This window comes from Pteropus alecto, unplaced genomic scaffold, assembly GCF_000325575.1.
Source record: "Pteropus alecto unplaced genomic scaffold, ASM32557v1 scaffold146, whole genome shotgun sequence".
Classification (NCBI taxonomy): domain Eukaryota; kingdom Metazoa; phylum Chordata; class Mammalia; order Chiroptera; family Pteropodidae; genus Pteropus; species Pteropus alecto.
In genome coordinates, this window is record NW_006442107.1 from 27,716,582 (window position 1) to 27,738,150 (window position 21,569).

A 21,569-nucleotide genomic window follows, 5' to 3' on the forward strand; every position below is an offset into this window, starting at 1 on the left:
TCTTCGTAGTTCTTGGTAGTGCTATGCAGGCCACTGTCTTTGTCCCCAGCTGAGTGGACAAAGTGCAGGAAGGGTGCTGAAATCGAAGGCTGACTCCCCAGCCAATCCATGTGCTGCGTGTGTGACTATTTCAGCCTCAGGGAAGGACATCATTCTGTAATTCACTCAAAGCTACCCTCTCTGGCACCAATGCAGTGGCCCCCACTGTTTCATTTTTAGGCTGACTTCATTATGTGTGACTTTTGACCTTTATTTCTACAATTCTCTTCTCCAGTAAGTCAGGATTAAGCTTTGACTGAATCTCGACTATATTCTCCTGCTGATTCCATTGCACTTATACTGCTTGTTAGCACAACCTATCATCTGGCTCCCTGTGTCATTTGCGGTGTGATATTAGGTAAGACATGTCACTGTGTGGAACTCAGCCTCCTGATGTAGAATGGAGGATGATTGCATTAGACCTGTAGACATAAAGTTTTGAAACTCTGCTCCATAGCACCTATGGGATTCCTCTGAGGGTACCTGAGAGAAGATTAAGTTGGGAAATTGAGTCTGGGAGCCAGGACCCCATCCCAACATCAATGAAGATAACTCAGCTTTTACCTACTTTATATATTGGGTCTGTGTGGAAGGTTTTTGAATTAATGTTCTATGGCTTGTAAAATTTAAAAACATAGAGCTGGAAGAGCTCTAACGTCTTTCCCAGCTCTAAAGTGCTGTGATCCAAATTGCTTAGGAAAACGTTCATGAACTGGAGGGAGGGTAGGGCTCCTTGCCCACAAGAGAGTTCAAGAATGGGGAGAGGCTGTCAACTGCTGCAGCTGTTGGCTTTGCTTTTGTGTTCAGGAACAGGAGGGACATACTAGGTACCAACAAGAAATGCTCCCTGTGGCTTGGACTCTCCCTAGCATGCCCCTGGTGCTGGCATCTGCCCACTCAACACTAGCAGCTGCCTCTCAAACCCAGGGCCTGAGCGGGGAGAGGGAGAGAACAGAAAGGAGGGAGGAAAGCAGTACACAGCAAAGGTAAAAGTTCTATCTTGAGTGACCCAGAGCCACTGAAAGGTAGACAGATGATTTTACTTCTCACTCTTCCTTCTGGTTCCCTTCCATTCCAGCTAAGGACCAACTCTACAGGTTTAACCTTTGATAGTTTTCAAATTCTGCCTCCCATACTGCAAAAAATCCTGAATGATGGATTAGTCAGTCTGTGACTTCTGGGATCCCGTAAGCCTGCATGCTTCTTGAAATATCTATGTATGAAGCAAATAGTTGATAGAAGTTAGTAGTGAGCTCATTTTGGGGTATGTAGACTCGATTGTTTGGTGTTTATTCATGCGGGCTGTGTCCAGTGAAATGAAGGAAGGCCTTACTCAGCATCTTTACAGAGGTCTCAGAAAAATGCAGAGTACTTGTTAGGGGAGCAGTTTCAGATTTCAAATTTACAAAGATTCTTGTTTCTTACTGTCTTTAATGTATATATATTTTTGATATGGTGTGTCTGCTGCAAATGCTTAATAACTTATTCTGTGGTTTACAGCCCAGAGATTTTTCCAGATGGTTGGGTGGTAGCTCAAGTCAAGAGCTGGATGACATTCTTATGTTATAACCTAAGACCTTCTTTTCATGGACATTCTTACTCAAGGGATTAAATGAAAACATGTAGAACAACTAAGGTTTAAAAAAAAGAAAGAAATTTAAAAAATGACATTTTCACTCTCTTCTACTGTCGTCATAATAGAAAACTAAAAGGTATATTTTAAAACTATACCAGGAGTGAATGGGGAGGGAGATTACTTACTTTTCTCTGCAATGGCAGCTTGTCTGTGGTTGAGATAAACAAACAAACATACAAACAAAGAAGAATTTGGTTTTAGTGTTACTTTAAAATAGCTAACCTTGACTGCATTTCATTGCCTCAGAGACATTTTGCTACTCAATGAGGTAGTGGGAATCGCTGCTTTAATGCACTCGTTGAAATAAAAGACCCTCTGTCACTCAGAAGAGGTAGCAGCTCACCCAGTATTCTAGAGAAATTAGTGCATGCAAGTGACATTTGCTAGGTAAAAGGGGCTTACTTTAATCTCTGGAATTCCGCAAAGGCTTCCTCATACGCTTTAAGGGGGAAAAAAGAGAAGTTAGAATTTTCTCACCTGGAATTGATGACATAAAGAGGCTGATTAAAATTCACAACATGAAGTCAATGTGATCAGTGCAGATACAACTAATCTGACTTTGAATAAGACTATGCCTATGTGTTTGCTCTATAGTTTGATGGACTTAAGGAAATACTTTCTAAGTAGAAAAGATGAACTAGCCGAGTTTAGAAGCTCTCAGTTCCGTGAGAGACCTTCAAACCCTCAGACAGAAAGGTAAAGTTTAGCTCCACTGAAGATAAAATGGGAATAAAGGTCTGTTTCAAATAAAAGTTGGTTGTCTAATAAGCATCCTGAGCATCAAAAAGGATTTTCTATTATTAAATCATCCCACATGTCATGGCCTCCTATTCAGACAGTTAAATGTTTCTATGTTATGTGGTCTGGCCCATCTATTTGTTTGAAAGAACACAAGTTTACTGCAGTCGCACTGTGTGCTAGTGCTTGCCTGAAGCAATGCTTCTAAACTGTTCAGGAGATAAGATAAAAGAGGAATGAGACAAGGAAATGAGAGCCATAGAGTTCTAAAATATTTTTTTTCTGAGTCTGCAGAGTAAGCCACTTTGAAGACTTCAGGTGAAAGGGCAGCTTCATTTTGAAAGCTCTCTCATCTTGTCTTTAAGCTCCTCTATGGTCTGGGAATCATAATATTTTACATCTAGAAAATATTTATATAATACTAGTCTACCCCCCCCCCCTTCATTTTTTGGATGAAAAAAAAAATAAGCATAAAGTCGGGTTTAAAGTCTCTGGAGATAGATGAGTTAGGCTAAACCAGGCTAAGAGTTCAGTACGCTTCTTTTTGCTCATATCACACTGAGAAAAAGACAGGCATAGGAGAGCCAGTCTGTATTTTGTGGCAGTGTCAAGCCTGTTGGGATAATCCATAGAATTTTGCTTAAGAGGGATTCAAGAGAAAGGTAGTTAAAAAAGCTCTGGTGGGCCAGAGAGTAAAAGTAAATCTTTAGAAAGTTTTAAATTTATCTACCCACGTCTTATTTTCCTTTTTCTATTTGTTTCAAAGTATCAGATATTCTGTAGAAGAAACCCCCTGTCGCTGCAGTAAGTGACTCAGGCACAGTGTGGCCTGGACTGTCCGAGTCCCTGGAGGCAGCCACTTACATTCCCTGCAGAGTATCTTGTCATCATGGGAAGCAGGGTAAGGGGACTTAGCACAAAACGACTCAAGGCAGGATTGAAAGGCTGCTCTCTAAATGATGAATCTACTCTCTGAAGATTAAAACACTGAGAGTTACGGCATGTTTAGACTGCATTTTAATATATGAAGAAGTGGAAGAAAAAGTCAGTCCCCAATCTCCTTGAGTAATTCTATACAGACTTTTTTTTTTTTTCAGGAAATAATAAATAAGATGAAGAGTATAGTACCAAGACAGGGAGAAATGGCAGTGTTTTTAATCTTTATTTATGATTGTATATGTTTTAACTTTTAAATTTTTAATTAATAGTTGCAAATCGCCTTTCATCTATATTCTGAGGTGGAAGCCTTTTGCCAAGGCTCTCATGACTTTCTCCTCTTCCCTCGTCTCTCCAAAACCTCCCATTCTCTCAGCAGATGACCAAGAAATCTGAGGCCATAAAGATCCAACTTTTCCAACTTCCCTCTGTTCTCCTTGATATTTGTCTTAGCTTATTTACACTTACTCCCCTCCGGTTTCTGAAGAAAAGGTATCTCTACTCCTTTCCAAGGTCAACACTGTCACCTCTGCCCCTGGATCTCCAACCTTCCATTCTTCAGATCTCTGATACCTCAATCAGTCCCCTTCACTCACATCTTCAATTCTTCCACCTCAACTGTTCCTTCCGTGAACATGCTCAAATTTCAATCACAGTAAAACTAAATTTTTTCAGTGTTTGTTCCTGTTCAAGTAATTGTAAATCAATCTTGAAATCAATCTTTGTAATAATTGTAAATCAATCTTTGTAAACATCTTGAAAGAGCAGTGTTTACTTTTTAACCATTCTCCACCCATTGAATTCTTGCTTCTACCACCATTGCTGAATTTAAACTACATTATTAAAATCACCAATCATCTTTCAATAGGTAATATAATGACCTCTTATCACCTTCGTTCTTTTTAAAAAGCTCCATAATAAGTTCAAATCTGCAAAATATCCATTTACCTTGTCCGGAAAGATCCACTGTCTTCTGGTATCCCGTTTTGCCATCAAAGAGCTCCATTACATATTTCCCTTTGTCGTTTGGAGTGGGCTCATTGATTTGCAGCCAGATCTGCTCCCCGGTGACCCCACTCTTAATTCTGTCTGTGTACTTAACAGCAGTGCCACTGTTCAAATCAAAGGAAACATCATTATTGTTTGTTTTTGTCTAAGGCTTTATTTGTCTCTTATTGAAGATCTTACCAATTTGATCTTACCAAATTTTATAGGTTTTCAAATAATATGGGATCCACATATGCTCTACAGCTTCAGAGAAATGATGGACCCTGAATCACTGAGCTTGGATTCCAAGGCCCAGGGTGGGGTCCACCAATATCACATTTAACTCCCAATAGCAGTCTGGGGCCCAGGCACATTGCAACACCAATACTTCTCAGCAGTATTAATAACCTTTGTTTTAGCTTGGGCTTATTTGTAGGACTAAGGGAATCTTTAAAGTAAAAAGGCTAAGGTACATATCACATTACTACATATGTCATGTAGTTGGTCTATGGATATTAATCGGATTTTACAAGCTAGTCAAAAACATACTTAAGGAGGTTCATCCGTGGCTGACATTTATTGACATATGTGGTTACAAAACTATTTAAAACACATGTAAATATGCACGTGGTAGTAAGGCCAAAAGTGAATGAAAAGCAGAGTTGCTGCCAAAATGAATGAGGAACCTTCTCTGGCCCTGGGCGTGAGTTTCCCGGTATTCTATAGTAGGTCATACGCAGACCCATGCATTGTGTTCTTTTCTTTTTAACAGAATAAAAGCAAATAGAACAGTTTGTTTTGTGATCTGACGGTCTAGAAATGCCACTGTTATAGATGAAGTCTATAAGAGAAAGGTCAAGGTAGATATATTTTCAATGATGTTAAAAGTAAGTTTACGAAGAGTTTGTAAACATGTAAGGAAATAAGGATAAAATGCACTACACAAAACTACTTTATTTTATTAATAATTATACATAGAGAAAAGATGGAGGTATTACTATGACTAGGAAAATTATGGATAACATCATATTATAAACTCTAATTTATAATATATTATAAATATATTTTCTAAAACAAGCATGAATTGTGTTTGTAGCTATAATAAGCAAAATGAACTTTAAAAAACTTAAAAAAACAAAAATCACCAAAAGAGTTTCTATTTTCAAGTAAATATTCAACATTTTTCTTATACAGTACACTCTTAAAAGATATTAAAATTAAAATGCCATAAAAATATAAGATAAAGGAACCCATCTGTACCCATAGATTTTAGCCTGAGCAATCTAAATGTCCTGCAGAGCTAAAAAGACAGATAGTTCTCTTCTTCGCTAAAATAAATATTTGAATTCTTTAATCTCTGGTTAACATGGATAATAATATCTTAAATTTGTAAAGCACTTCATGGTTTACAAAGTGCCATTAATTTCATTCTTTCATTGGGTCCATCAGTGTTATGAGATAGAGCAGGTATTATCACGTGAGATTCAGAAAATTAAAAGACTTTCCTTAGATCCAAGGGAAGACAGGAGGGAAGTCAAGACTAAAACTCATTTCAAGTTTTTTTCTCATTGTGTCACATACCTACATAAAGACAATGAAGACAATCCTCGACTCCTGAATCTTTCTTTCATAGATGTGTGGATATATAAAACACTCATTTAGCTGACTAGACCAAATAGTGTAAGAAGTTTATGCTTTGCTAATCTAATAGCAGTTTGTTCAAAACTCAATGTTCTAATGTTTTTTAACAAATAATACTTTGAGATGAGGTAAAGCTTTTTGATTGATGATTCAATTAATTTACCTTCTCTTATTCTTCAGACTGATATATTAGAATGTCTTAAATGTCACAGAGGAATTTCCTGGAATTTGATCTATTTTAAATGATAATTACTTTCCTAAAATATATTCTGAAAGAAATAAAACAAAGAAATGAAACCCCAAGAATTCTACATTGGAATTCACTTCTAATTTTTTTAGAACTCAGGAAATTAATAATAATAATAAAATAATAAAATACTGTTCTAAGCAACAGGGAAGTCATTTTAAAGAAAACACAAATGATTGCTTTGTGGGACCCAGTTCTGGTTAAATGTTAATCTAGACTTTTAATGCAATTGAACACAGGTGTAGTGCCATGACAGGGAGAGTCTGGAGCCAGGCTACCTATGGATATCCTTTCACCCACCACTTAGCTGTGTCACCTAAGTCACCCTCCCCCAGCCTGAACTTCCTCTTCACTGAACTGAGAAGCACCCACCCCAAAGAGTTGTGTATATTAAATGAATTCATACATCTAAATGGCTGGAGCAGTGCCCCGCATATTGTGAATGCCCACTGACGGGAAGACATAAACAAACGTCATTGTCTGCCTCCTTTGGAAATGCCACAGTGACCCATTGCTCAGTGAGGCTCAGAAGGACTTTAGGAATGAGTGTCTGCTGCATCCTAAGTATGGACTGAAGGTGGCTGTGCCCCATCAGAGTTCTATGCCAGGCTGCTGTTTTCTTTCAGTTCAGGAAATTCTAAGGAAGCACCAAGGTTAAGGATAACATCAAGAGTATAAATGGGAGAAATAGTTCGACTCAGAAACATATTTTGGCTTTTGGAATCCCAGAGGTGAACTTGAATGGAATCCCTCTAAACTCCACAAAGGAAGCCTGGGATTGTGACAGATTATCAGGCTCAATCCAGTATAAAAACATTTTCCCAAAGTCATCTTGATATCTCCAAGCCTTCCAGATGGACAAGAAACTGTGCTACTTGCTATAAACAACAATAGTAACAAACTCGGACACATCTCTGGATTAGGTTTTTCTGGTGAATGGCTACTGATTCATATAACAGGAAGTTTGGTGCCTCTTGGTGCATGCTGCTTTAGTTCTGTTTCAGACCATAGCATGGGATAGCTGTGTCTACAGCAAGAGGATCAGAATTTGGCTCTGGATGCCCTGGGAAAGCAGGGGGAGACTGAGCATGACCATCTGGAGGTAGAGGTCACATTATAGAGATATCTACAAATTGTGGTACTTCCATGATCACAAAGACGAATGTGTTAGCCAGCACTGGCCTCACCATGTATATGTTGAGGGAATGTGCCAACCTCACGCTAAGGGAATGGCCTGGGTGCTTCTGTCCTATGCTCATCAATGTCAGACCTGAGAAGTAAGAAGACTCCTTAGCTAAGATTAAAGAGGGTTGCTGTTGTTTTTCCTACCTTTTTCACTCCAATAGAGAAAGAAGTTCTGCACAACAATTAAGTTTCCATTTACTTACTTGTGGGACCAGTTAACTTTTAGATCATCCAGGTAGTAAGTAACAAAAGAATACAGCCGGATGCCTTCAGCTGTGCTCTGGATTTTCAGGTCTGTAGCAGACAAAGCTGAAAAAAGCAAAGAGCATATTTCATACACCTGTAAGCCTATCCAGGAGAATAATGAAGCACTGTCATGGTGAGAACATTTTAACTTACCTATTTTTTTACATACTTCAGTCATCAGTTCTTTAAAGGCTGTGGATAGAGATTCACAGACAAAACTTTAGCATAAAAATGCTCAGTGTAAGGCCAAATCTCAAAACTATTAGTCAGCATTGTGCTCTCAAAAATATCTAACAAACAAAAACTCATAAACACAAACAACAGTATGGTGGTTACAAAAAAAGGGGTAGTGGGGAGGGAGAAAAGGGTAAATTAGGATATCAAACATACGGTGATGAAAGTAGATTTGACTTTGGGTGGTGAACACGCACTGCAATATACAGATGATATATTATAGAATTCTACACTTGAAACCTATATGATTTTATTAACTCATCAATGTTACCCCAATAAATTTAATAAAATTAAATAAGTAAATAAATGTCTGATGAGGGGTATGTGTCACAAGGTGAATTTTCTGATCAATTGATAATAAGTGCTCTTGGAGAGAATGACTCAATTTTAATCAAGTTTTAAAATATCCTTGCTTTTATTTTGATATTTTTTCTTCTAATTCTTAATAACTGTCACTATATTTACATTCTAGAGAAAGAGCCACAATGAGATTTCCAGGAAGGTTCTTGGCTTTAAGATTCTCTTAAGTCCCAGGAAGCCTTAGTTCACATTAGAGGAAGTTTTCGTATCGGTGTCTTCAATTCATAATGAATTAACCATCTAGTAACCTGATATTTCACAGTCTAATAATGCTTTTTGCCAATAAACACATGTTGTTTTGCCTCCACCAAGAATCAGGAAAGTGAAATCAGACTTCTGCTTTTTGTTAGCAATATTGTTAAAGATATTGTTCAGGAACAAAATTGGAAGTTTGGGGGTCATATACAGGTCTTTGTTATCATGATATATTTGTCCTTAGTAGTGTCTGAAAAATGGAAATTGCTTTCCTGCTCTGCTAATAACTGAGAGGTTTCATATATAAATCTTTCTTGCCAACTTTTATTTTTCTAATTTTTTAATTTTTTTTAAAGTTTATTGGGATAGCATTGGTTAATACAATTATATACTTTTCAGGTGTTAATTATAATTTGATATCTATATATTCTATTGTGTGATTACCACCCAGAGTCTAGTTTCCTTCATCTACCATATATTTGATCCCTTTTACCCACTTCACCCTCCCCCAACCCCCTATACTTGACCCTCTTTATCCTGTCTACTTCTTCCCTTCTCCCCAACCCCCTACTCTCTGGTAACCACTAGTCCATTGTCCATGTCCCTGAGTCTCTGTTTGTCCTGTTCATTTGTTGCTTTTAGGTTTATATCTCACATATGAGTGATATCATGTGATTTTCAACTTTTTCTGTCTGGCTTATTTCGCTTAGCATGATTATCTCGAGGTCCATCCAGGTTGTTGCAAATGGCAGTATTTCATCTCTTCTTAAGGCTGAGTATATATGTACTGCAGCTTCCTTAGCCAATCATCTATTGTAGAACACTTCAGTTACTTCCATATTCTGGCCTCTATGAATAGTGCTGCCATGAACATTGGTGTGCAAATATCTTTTCGGATATGATTTTCAAGTTTTTGGGGTAAATACCCAGTAGAAGGATTGCTGGATCATATGGTAGATCAATTCTTAATTTTTTAAGGAATCTCCATACTGTTTTCCAGAGTGTCTTGCCACCTTTTAAGTGTGTATTCTTAAAATCTACTTTTCACAATAGTTTTTGATCCTGTAACATTTTTTATAGGGTTGAAACAAAAATGATGATTTATATTGAAAACAGACCCCTAGTGGACTGTGGACTATAAATTCTCTGAGGATCAAAAGTACACTTCTGATTTCTAGGAAAACTAAAAGCCAAGTAATTTTTAATATAACAGTAGTTCACTCAGTTGGAATTTCATTGAAAACAAAATCTGTGGACAAAAACATCAGCATGACTTCAATCATCAGCTCAGCCTCACTCATAATTCTGGTAACCATATACAACACACAAAACAGACTCCAGCAGTTGATGGACTGACCTTCATCCACCAGCTTCAATCTGCTCTTATCTTTTCCTCTGTCATCTTTCAGGATAACTTCATAAAACCCAGCATCTTTCTTGGAAAACTAAGGGAGGGATAAATATACTGCATTGCAGTTTATTGTAGCTTCAGAGTTTGGTGTTTGCATTTTTAGGGCCCTGTGATTTATAGAATTGCCATCAAAACACACACTAAACAAGCATATAGCCATGTCAGCAACAAACAGTTCGCAGATGAACCTATCCATTATAATTTGACCAGCTAGCAGTCCTGATTTTTCACACTCTATGGCTATAATTGATTTGAGACTTAAAGTCCTTTATCCTTCATCCTACCTTCATATTAAAAACCAATGATGACATATTTTTGAAAGGTATGCTCTTTCAGACAAAAAGGAGATAAAAATCTATACTTAAATTAATACTATGTCTGATTGTCTCTATATTTTTAAGAAACAAGTTGTCATGAGGCTTAAGAGAAAACAAAGAATGATCCACTTAACTGTCCTGTCATTTATCTATCTATGAAATAGTAGCTCAGAGAGGCAAGAGTTGTAGTGTCCAGCCAATACTGGTTTGACATGTGACAAATCCATGCATATCACAAGGTGAGAGAAGCTTTTGTATTCCTACAGCTTGCTTTTTAGGTGAAGTCGAGGCAGGGATCTTTAAAACAGTTAAAGGTAAGGTATTACAAATGCCTGGGACAAAGGAATACAGAATCTAATCTCTGTTTTGGCGGAGAAAGTAGGGTATAGAACTAACATATTACATTTCACATTTATGGTCACTTACCTCTGTTATAAGCAGCGTACATATACCATCCTTAAAGTCATGCTTTTCATCCACTGATATCTCCCTCTCATCTTTATACCACACAATAAGAGTCTCCTTCTTAATATTTGCCACCTAGAAGAAAAATCATAATTACAGTTCTTGAAATAAGGGAGTACTACTTTTATGAAGCTAAATAGTGCGTAATGTAACATTAGATAGAAGAAAATGGCACTAAACGTAGAGTCAGAAGATGCTACAGGAATCATTTGAAACCTATTTTAATTGACAAACAGTTTGGAATAAAGTAGACACAAATGAATAAACTAAATCAATAGCATCTCTACTTCTAACAGTAAAAATTAACTTTAAAATTATCTTGTGGACCAGAAAGGAAAGACTAGATACATAAGTACTAACATACAGACTTAAAACAAAAATCTGAAAACTATAGGAAGACAAATCTGTGTCATATGATAAAACAAATGGCTTCATCAAGGGAACAGAATGAGTAAGCCCCAAAATACATCTAAATATTTTTTAAAAGATAAATGAAGCTTTGTAAATAAATGTGGAGGAAGAATATGTTAAAAAATTTAAAATTTTTTCCAATTTTGAGATATAACTGACATATAATCTATAAGTTTAAGGTGTACGACAACAATTTAACATATTTATATATAGTGAAATGATTACCATAGTCAGTTTCGCTAATATGCTTTAAGAAGGGTTTAATAAATTAATTGCTTAGCAATTTTAAGGAAACTCATTTAAATCCTACATGCACACATCATATCGTATCATAAATTTCAAATGGACTATTAAAGGGATCTTGAACTTTATCTACAATATTTGATTTTTTTACAAAGAAGAGTATATTCATATATTTCTTGTGTAATTAAAACTGTATGAAAAAATAGACTTCATACAAATCAAGAAAACAATCCCTAAGACCCCACTGAACAACACAATTCCCCATAGAGGAAATAGAACTACAAACAAATAGATGAAGAAAATGTTTAATCTCATTAAAAACAAAGATAGGAAATTGCTAAATTTCCATGGAAAAAGTGTAGTTGGAATGGTTCTGGAATAGATGTACAACTTAGAATGTAGATTTGGCCTAAAACAAAGGCAATGTGAGATTATTCTGAGATTAATAATTTAAAAAGAGTGGTGACGGTAGTGGGAATGAACAGGTGGAGCAGTGAGGATTTTTTAGGGCAGTGAAAATACTCTTTATGATACTATAATGATGTACACGTCATTATACATTTGTCCATGCCCAGAGAATGTACAATGCTGAGTGTGAATCCTGAGTGTAAACTATGGACTTTGGGTGATTACGATGTGTCAATGTAGGTTCATCAATTGTAACAAATGTACAACTCTGGTGGGGGGAGTCGTTAATGGGCGAGGCTGTGCATGTGTGGGGACGGGGTACATGGGAAATCTCTGTAACTTCCCTTCAATTTTCTGTGAACCTAAAACTGCTCTAAAAAAGAGACTTATTAAAACGAAAAGAATAATAGTCTGTTCTTATTACTAGAGTGTGGGTAATGAATAGTAATGATCATGTTGCTTTCACATATTTTTATGTTGTTTTATTCAAATGTTTCTTACTAACCAAGGATTATAGTAATGTTCAACAGTAAGGATGTGTCACTTATCATTTGGTTCAAATGGAGGAGATGAAAAGTTGATCTTCCTCTCCTCACATTCTATTTTATCTTCATTTCCCTTGTATCAAATATTTAAAAATTATCTACTTCTTACCTTGCATTTTAATAGTACATTACATTCACCAGTCACTTCCCAGCTCAAATACTCAGCAAAATGCGGACCTATACAATATTAATGACATCAGCAATTACTCTATTAGTCGTGAATGCAAAATCAAAGTTCATTCTTAAATTTGAACATGATTTATATTTAAAGTAAAATTTTTAAAATTCGAGATTTAGTTTTTAAATATTTTAAATGGATACATATTTAATAAGTATGTCCAATTATTTTGATTTGTAGGGGTATTAACATAAGCAATAATATTCATTTTAAATAATTTTGGAATATTTAGCTCAAGAAATTGAAGCTTTTCTCTTTACTCACTGACTATTCTTACCTTGTTTCCTGATCCATTCATGCCGCTGGAATTCAGCTTCTTTCTGCAGCTTTTTATAAACTAAAAGTTAAAAAACAAGAAAGTATGAAATTGAGTGGGGTGGTATAAATGCACATGCTAGTCACTGTGCTAAGTGATTTATATTCATTATTATAAAACTCATCCATTATGACCACTCTATTCATTTTTAGTCTTCATAGATGAAGAAATCGGCTTAGGAAGGTTAAATAATTTGTTCAAGGTCATGAAGCTAGGAGATAGTAAAATAGTATTGGATATTGTAAATGTAGAGATCTGGCCAGCCTTCCCATTGCTGCTACATTTTAAATCTTGGTGGTTTCCATAGTGGCTTATGGCAGCTGACATACAATATAGTTATAATGTATGATTAATTGATTTGGCATGGACTACTTTTGCATATTTTTCTTCTTAATTTAAGTAATTTAAAGTAAGTACACATCATAAGATAGTATCACAGTTTATTCCTGAGACACATATACAATCTCGGTTGTTTTGCACTCTCCTTCACTAGAGAATTTTAGTAGTAAATACTTGTTTATATATGAGATAGCTTATGTGCCGTCTTGCCTATAGGCCAGGGATAAATTTAGTGTCCTTTTAAATTAACTTTCATTTCTATGAAATGAAACACAATGGAAAGTAGTAACTGAGACTTGTATTTCGAACATGGGAATCCAGTCAATAAACAATTCCTACTACATTCCATATGACCACTTTTGTTCCATGGAGTATTTACACTGAAGGGAGCAGCGAAGTCTTCCAGTTAATATTCCACAGAATTCTTACCATCTCCAATGAGAACAAGAGTAGAATGGCCAGTTGCTCTTCCATCTTGAAGCTGGAAAGTATATGTTCCCTCATCATCGTCCTGTAGCTTTTCCATGAACATTTCAATTATACCAGTGTTTCGGTCAATATGCATCTTATATTTCTTCAATGTGAAAAAGAAAAAAAAAAATCAATGAGGTAGATATGATGACAATAGCCTGATAAAATAAACACAAACTCTAAAGAATCATTATTTTAATTTCTTGTTAACATTTTTTTAGATGAGTAAAGATTTCAAAATCATATATCCAGGAAAAGCAAAATGTTATATGGGATACATGACCTTGACCAGAATTAATTACTGAAAAGTCTGAAATTCAAAATTTAAATATAAACAAAGTTTTGTTATCCCAAGTCAAAATGTTATCAAAAAGTTGTCTTGAGATTCTCATTTTACCTTCCAGATTACATTAGTTTTAATTAGCAGAATAATGCAAAGCTATAGGTAGCATGAAAGAAGTGGTTGTCTCATTCATTGCTATATCTCTAGCATCTAGCACATGCATGGTATAGAGCAGGAAGTTAATAAATATCTGCTGAATTCATATGTAAATAAAAATGCTTCTAAAGCATTTGAAGTCCATATGCTCCTAATGAAATGAAATTGCCCTATTAGACTGTGCTTATTTTATCATATTGCTTAGGCAACATTTTTTTTTTTTCCTATGTAAAGATAAATTTTAGTTGCTGGGCATACAAGCAGAAGTTCCATAATGGATTTGAATTAATGACATTTTCCTATAACATGTTATAGAATGAAGGCTCAGGTCTGAGATCAGCTCTGTGGTGCAATTCAGGCCCCAGAACCTTCCCTGTGGGAAGCCAGTCTCCAATGAAGGGCACATGTTTGCTTAGCTATTCCCTCCCTTACCTTGTTTCCTTTATCCTCTTCTCCTGAGAGAACTCCCTCATAAATCACTTGAAGGGGAAATTCTATCTCCTAGGAAACCTGACTCAAGACAATAATTTCCACCCAATGAAATAGTACGACTAGAACAAACTGAAAAGAAAATGAACAATTCTTCGAGTTCAGAGTGTGTGTATGCATGTGCATGCAGCAACATGCAAGCATGTGTGACACATGAAGGGGAGCGGGTCTACGCACACATGTGCACAAGTGTTCCCTTAATGGCTGTGGCAGCAGGGACTAATGCCAACAATATTTTTCTTCCTCTTTGCTGGCCAGGTGATGATTACAGTAGTTGATGAGAACATTTTGAAAATAGGAATGACATGGGCCACAGTAGACCCATCTATGACTTGTTCTGGATCTACGCACAGTTACTATATGAGTTGAAAAGTTGAAAATTCATTCTCTCCGCAGTGATAAGTCCTCAAATGTTTTAAAAACATCTCAATGAAAGAAGAACAGTTGTTAATAGTGGCCACAAACCACACCTCTCCCCTGTCTTTTGGGTTTCCTGTTTACACCTGTGATAGTACAGGTGAGAGCCAGGGACCGTAAAACCGAAGTTCTTCAGTTCCACCAGGCACTGGCCCAATTCTGGCTCTAGTGATGTCTGGGGAGGTCAAATGAAGCACAGATGTAACTCTATCGATAGAAACTATGTTTACATCAAAAGCCAAAGAGTAGATAATGATATACACAATCACCTATGTAAATAAGGTACAAATAGACATATACACACAGAAGTGTAGAAATGACCAAAAAGTGTACACCAATATGTACATCAAAAAGTTGTAAGAATTTTTGATTTGCTCTTTCTGTGTTTTAAAGTTTTTTACGATAAGGATATATTGCACTTTTAACCAGAAAAACAATGAAGATATTTTTTACTGCATTTTTTTCTGAAAAATGGACTAATAGAGGCCATTTCCTCCATATGAAGAACCAAGTCCCTGCTGGGGTTTCTGATGTATGAGTTCAGGTCAGGGTGTCGGCTCTTTTGCCTTCTCAAGGGAGCAGCTCTATTTTCATGGGTGACCATACTTCCTGATTAGCCTGGGACAGTCTTGGTTTATGACTATTGTCCTAAAAAAATTGTTGTCCCAGTTTGGATAGTATTAAACAATCAATCTATATTTTTCTCTACATGTTTTATATATGAACTTTAAATTCCCCTATTCCATGTCCAGTGATTTTTATAACAACTTACCTACATTCTAATAAGCTTCCCCCAGCACATTCTGTAACGATATGTTTAGAAATCTAAAAAAATGGGAAACTTACCGGCCCTTCAAAAATTTCCTTGTCGTTAAATATGTAGTTGACTTTGGCATTACCAGATAGCTTCTCAGCTTGCATCCAAAACCGGACCTGGCCTTTCTCTAAAATTTCAACTGCCAACTCTGATTTAACTGGGACAGCTATGAAAAATAAAAAAAGTCAAAATTTATATGTGGATTTTTGATTATGTAGGGCTCAGCACACCTAACCCCCACATTGTTCAAGGGCCAATTGTATATTGATAACCAATTGTCTCGATTCAGATCTTTTTGACAAGTGAAAAAACACTCAGTGGAAATGACTATGTAGCACCGTGCTTCTTGCAAAGCCTGGAGGCACAGTGAGTGTTGTAAGGAAAGCATGCTATTGAGGGACTGAAGACCTGGGTTCTAACTCTGACTGTCACTTTGGACAAGTCAGTCACCTTTTCAGAGTCATAGATGTCTCTTGACTGTGAAGATGAAGAAGATAAACTTACCTTCAGGGGTCCCTCAGCTAATCTCTGTGACTCTACCATGGCTTTGGTTAGGTTTTTTTAGGGACAATAGCAAAGTGTGATGAAAAGCGTCTTGGACTGGCATCGGGAGAGCTGCAGCCTAGTCCAACATCGGCTACTAGCAAACTGTGCAATATTAGGCAGATTACTTCTCATATCTGGGTCTCATTTAACTAATTTATAAATTAATGGAATTGAATTGAATGTCCTAATTGACCACAATATTTTCTGGTACCGACATTATGATCTTAATTACTCAAGATATTTGGAAAGAAGTTAAATTTAACTTTTTCCCAGCCACTTAACTCACTTTGGAGGTTCTTTAAAATGTTTTAAAAAATGAATTTTGAAAAAATTATTTTTGACTATATATATAAGATGAACTCACTTGTCATTTAAACCTTATCCGGCCCAATGGTATACCAGTTCATTTAAGTTCTCAGACCAAGCAAAATTTTTCAGAGGCAAATAAGTGAGTCATGATTAAGAAGCTATATTAAAATATACCATGGCTTGTCTCACAAAGAAAGTGAAGGAACTACACGGTATCTCTGATTTACACCTGTATCACTTAAGCTAAAATTTTAAAAGTTGGCTGACGTTTCTCAAAATAGTTTTCTAAATTTCTTTTTTACCCCCTAAATTTCTTGTAACTTGAAATGTTCTCCACAAAGGCTCCTCCAACAGTGGTTCAGTATTAAAGGTGGTCCAGGGCATACTTTGTGGAAAAGCATGGTTGTTTCTCAAAGTTTAGTAGTCCTTCATTATCTTTAGGGGAAATCATCACCCATTGCTTTCTCTAAAGTGTTTTGAAACTTATCTCATAATTTTAGCAAATGCTACATTTTAAATTATAAGTTTCCCAAACTTGTACCAAATGCACACAAATGGTTCTTTGTGATTATCCTAAAATTACCCTTTTCAAGTTTTAAGGGATGACTTTCATTTGCAGTAATCGATATTCACTGTAAAATTCAGTTATGGTGATATTCCAATGCAGAGCTAAAAGGAGGCTCAGATATCATCTACTGAGAGGTGTTCCATGATGAACAGAAGATGGGCTCTGATGACACACCATGGTCTTAGACAGTTATCTCCTCCGGAAATGTGCTCCTCAGCTGCTAATATGGATATTATCTGCTTCACAAGGCCATCAACAGGAATGGGTATAGTACCAGAATACACTAAGACACTATGTGATAATGACCAGTGCTCAAAAGGGTTAATTTTCTTCCCCACCTAATTTTACTGATAACAAAACTGAGCCTCAGGAAAGGTTAATAACAAATCTGGGTAGTAGAGCTGAGACCAGGGTTATTCCCTCTATTCTGTGTTCTTTTTGGTCTCGGCTGTACACTTTGAAGAACGCTAGTGGTTTTCCAGTGTGAGCACATCTAAGTAAAGCAGGTCGTGGACAGATCCCAGGGTGGTGAGGGCGGAGGCTAAGTTTTTTCTCTACAGGATGCTCCTGTTTTCTACAAGTCTCGGTGGGGAGCGGAAAGAAGAAGCTCTTCTGGAAAAATCTGAAGACCTCATTCCAGGGAATCTAATACCTGAGTGATGTGGTTATCTAAGAGGCATGGAATGGTGGTAGAGGGGAGGGGCATGTCTTCCTGGAAGCTTCCAGCTCCCTTAATGTTCACTGTCCTCTCTGAGTAATAGGGACATTGTCTGGAGACTACTAGCGACTGGGAATCACCACAGAGGGCCTGGTGGCGAACAGCAGGTGTACACACAGATACAACCCATGTCCTGGTTAGTGTTGGCTCACCTGGGCTTAACCCCAGGTACCAGCTGTGCACACCTGGTTTAGGTAATTAACCTCTCTAGGCCTCATGTTCTTCATCTTTAAAACTAAATCACCATAGTACGAACCCTTTTAAGGTCATTGTGGATATTTAAATGATGATTCCATTTCAGGACCCTATAAATAGCCTGGCATATAATAAGTGCTTTATAAATTCGGCTATTAATATTTTGGTACCTCTTTCTTCCTCCGGTTGCTCCAACCACACCCTACAACTACCACTTATAAAATATACTATATTGACACCTAAAGGAGACATACAAAATTGATATAATTTATATATATATGTGCTTATTGTATTTGCACACATAGAGTATATGTATACAAGTGGGATAATAACCAATGTCTAAAAATGAAGAGGTATTATGTAGGATGTTGACAATACCAAAGTATACCTCCTACCATTCCCCTCATCCCCAAAGACTTAGATCTTGAGAGAATATTAAATATATTCAAATAAGCTACCTCTATATACTGTGCTTTGCTATCAATACTGGCAAGACAGACTAGGCTGTTTTCTATTTTTAGCTTTATATATTTTATTTTACTTTTCTTCTCAGTCCTAAATTTCCTTAGGCTCTTTTCTCTGGCAGTTAATTTGCTATAAAAAATATCCTTTATTTGTAGTTCTAAGGCATATGTTTACTGGTTTTCAAAATATTTTTGAAAACAGCTTAAAATAGGAGAATTTACTGTGCCAAGGATAAAGGAACACCATACTCTTTACTATAATCTGTAAGAAATGAGATGATTTAAACCTTACAAAACCTCAAGGAAACAACTTACATGTCAACATTTACTAAGAGGAAGTGGGCATAAATTGAGAAATTAGATATGCTGCTTTGACCCTACCATCATATCTCTGCAAATATTCATGTAGTGACCTGGCTGATCTAATAGCAGTGGGGAAAAGAAAAGTGCTGGAGCTGTAATATTTAAAATGCTGCTTCAGTGTGATAATGTAAACTCCTTTGGGTTGGATTTGATACTTGCATGTCAGAGTTTTTAACACATTCTCAAGTTCCCTGTATCTACCCAAATGCCACACCAAGTCTCTATTAAAAGGGTGTGCCTGAGTTTTCTGCTACCTTCTCTCCTAGAATCAATAGAGTGCTTATGCTTCTTCAAAATAAATTATTTCAGCGTAAATGACAGTGATATCAGGCAATTATTATCTCTGAGTCTATATGATAATTGAATTTCAAGGAGGCTCAGGCACCTCCAATTCAACAGTAACATCCCATTTTCTCTCATCTCCATTCTTTAAGCTAAATGTGAATGTTATTTGGATTAGCTATTGCCTAGACACATTGTCAATATTTACTGCCTGACTGACTAGATTGGTGGATGCTGCTGTTTTTTTCCATCTATCAATGTTTGAGAGTAGACAGTGCAGACATTAATGGGGCCTGCCTGTCTATTTGGGCTCTGGCTGTGTTCAACACAGTGACCTTCTCCTCCATGCCCTACTTCACAGGTCTGGGAACATAAAGGGAGAACATCCTGTGCAGTTTGCAGACAGCTCTTCTGCAAGCTCTTCTATGATCACTGCTGTTTCAATTAACATTTATATTTTTTTCTGAAGCATTCAAAGATAAACCAATACCACACTGATGATTTCTCATATGGCAGGTGCTATTAAATATTACAACAGCCATTTCTAAAAAAAACCCCCAAGGCACAGGGAAATTGAAATGATGTGCCCAGATTCACAGAGTATTTCCAAACTATAGAACACAGGAAGTCCAGGCCAAACCTCTCCCTTCCATACAATTTAGAATATATGCATAACTGTTAAGACACCACTCATGGTATTACTTTTCCAGTTTTATGGTGAATAATCATAGAGATGAGAAATAGTTCTCCCCCAGAATTCAGAAACTCTGCATCCTACATTCACACCCATAGGAACCCTCTTGTGCTGCTTTGCTAAACAAAGTTGGTTTTGAGAATATTACAGCTGAAGCCAAGAGTCATCAACAGTCTCATGATCAGACAAGCATTCCTTGGGAATGGAAGAGAGGTCAGGTAATTGGTTTTAGAGCAGTGTTTGTTTATTGTTAAATCACAGGCTCTATTTAGTATTTTGGGAAAGCTATAGACTCTCTCCCTAGGAAAATGCACACATACGAACATACAGTTTTGCCTATAGTCTGGGGTCAGGGCACAGTTTCATGAGTTATTGAAACTCCTGTATTAGTGAAGAAGTTATATTTTAGGGATTAATGAGCAAAAAAATTCTTCATTTAAAAGAATGAGTTCATGCTACCACGTTCTATTTGTTTTTTCAAACTCTAGGACATAACATTCTGGGTAATCCACTACTTTGGCCAATAGATACCAATGACAAGAGATCTTATCAAGCCAGTGGAACTTTCCAACTGTCAACAGACTTCTTTCTTTTCTTTTATGTGTCAATTGTGAATTTTAATCTTTTAGTGGAAAGTGCTTTATTGGAGGGTTTGTAGATAGTTCAGAGAAATTCTTTATCTGACCAATGTATCTTTACCTTATTTTCCAGGAGTTTAAAATGGCAGGTAATGTCTATTTAGAAGTATGATTCTTCTATTAAGTGCTAACATTAAATTGCTTAGGAAGAGATTAGTTTGCCTAAAACACATAGGAATCAATGTACCAGAAGATGTATATGTATGCACGATTCCAAAACATGTAGGCAAAACTTAATTACTCAGCTGTTACACCAATGTAATCTGTCCCTTCTTTATGAAACAGAGCATGAGATATAGTTTCTATGTTAGTTTCTTTGTTATGTCTTGAGAACAATGGCAAAGATAAAGGCAGCACTTCTAGAAAGTATATCTGTAGCTACCAATGTATGTTCCATTATATGTTCTCAATATCCTTTTCTCTTAATCTTGTCAGAATTGTCATCTGCCCTGTTCCAGAAGTTGCCACACAGTAGGATTGCTAAACTCTGTAAAAGATCATGGACACTTACTTGGGAACTTGTGTTCTTGGCTGAGAGCAAGTAAACGTTTCAACTCTGTAGGGAGAAAAAGAGAACAATTAATCCTTAAATTACTGAAATAAAAGTCACTTGATCTTAGAGAATCATTGAAAAATCAAAGCAGCTTAGGAATAAGACATGTGAATGAATTGATTTTAAACTTACCTTCCTCATCTATCAAGTAGCTTGATGCTATTCCATCAGTGTCTGTTACATCGCAGGAGTAAATGCCCAAGTCGTCCATCCCAAGGTCTTTGAAGGTCATTTTCGTCCTTCAAAACAGAATATTTTTATAAGAAATGCGGCTATGTGGAATCTGTGGACCTGTGTCCTGCATTGCCTCTAGGTATTTGCACATGTTACTCCCATCATTTGGAGCACTTGTTCCTATCTCTCTTGCTGACCTAAAGCCTACTCATACTTGCTATTTCTGGGAAGTTTGTCCTGACCTCTTCCTGCAGGGTGATGGTGGTGGAAGAGGGGAGCTGGTACAAGTCTCTCATTCCAAAGGGATGTTGCATATCAATACATATCCCAAATAAAGATATATTTAACTGATGAG

General features: G+C 36.6%; 1 protein-coding gene across 1 annotated transcript in view; it reads right to left on the reverse strand.

Annotated features, from left to right (window-relative positions):
* MYOM1 (myomesin 1) overlaps positions 1-21,569 on the reverse strand; it is a 136,835-nt gene that overhangs the window by 3,173 nt on the left and 112,093 nt on the right. The window contains exons 24-36 of the mRNA XM_006920115.3: positions 21,173-21,279; positions 20,999-21,043; positions 15,740-15,876; positions 13,507-13,651; positions 12,700-12,759; positions 12,354-12,421; positions 10,599-10,712; positions 9,802-9,889; positions 7,809-7,847; positions 7,613-7,718; positions 4,298-4,461; positions 2,078-2,114; positions 1,801-1,823 (exon numbers count right to left, since the gene is read on the reverse strand). Of these exons, the coding sequence (XP_006920177.2) occupies positions 1,801-1,823; positions 2,078-2,114; positions 4,298-4,461; positions 7,613-7,718; positions 7,809-7,847; positions 9,802-9,889; positions 10,599-10,712; positions 12,354-12,421; positions 12,700-12,759; positions 13,507-13,651; positions 15,740-15,876; positions 20,999-21,043; positions 21,173-21,279 (1,133 nt within the window). The remainder of the gene's footprint in view (positions 1-1,800; positions 1,824-2,077; positions 2,115-4,297; positions 4,462-7,612; positions 7,719-7,808; positions 7,848-9,801; positions 9,890-10,598; positions 10,713-12,353; positions 12,422-12,699; positions 12,760-13,506; positions 13,652-15,739; positions 15,877-20,998; positions 21,044-21,172; positions 21,280-21,569) is intronic.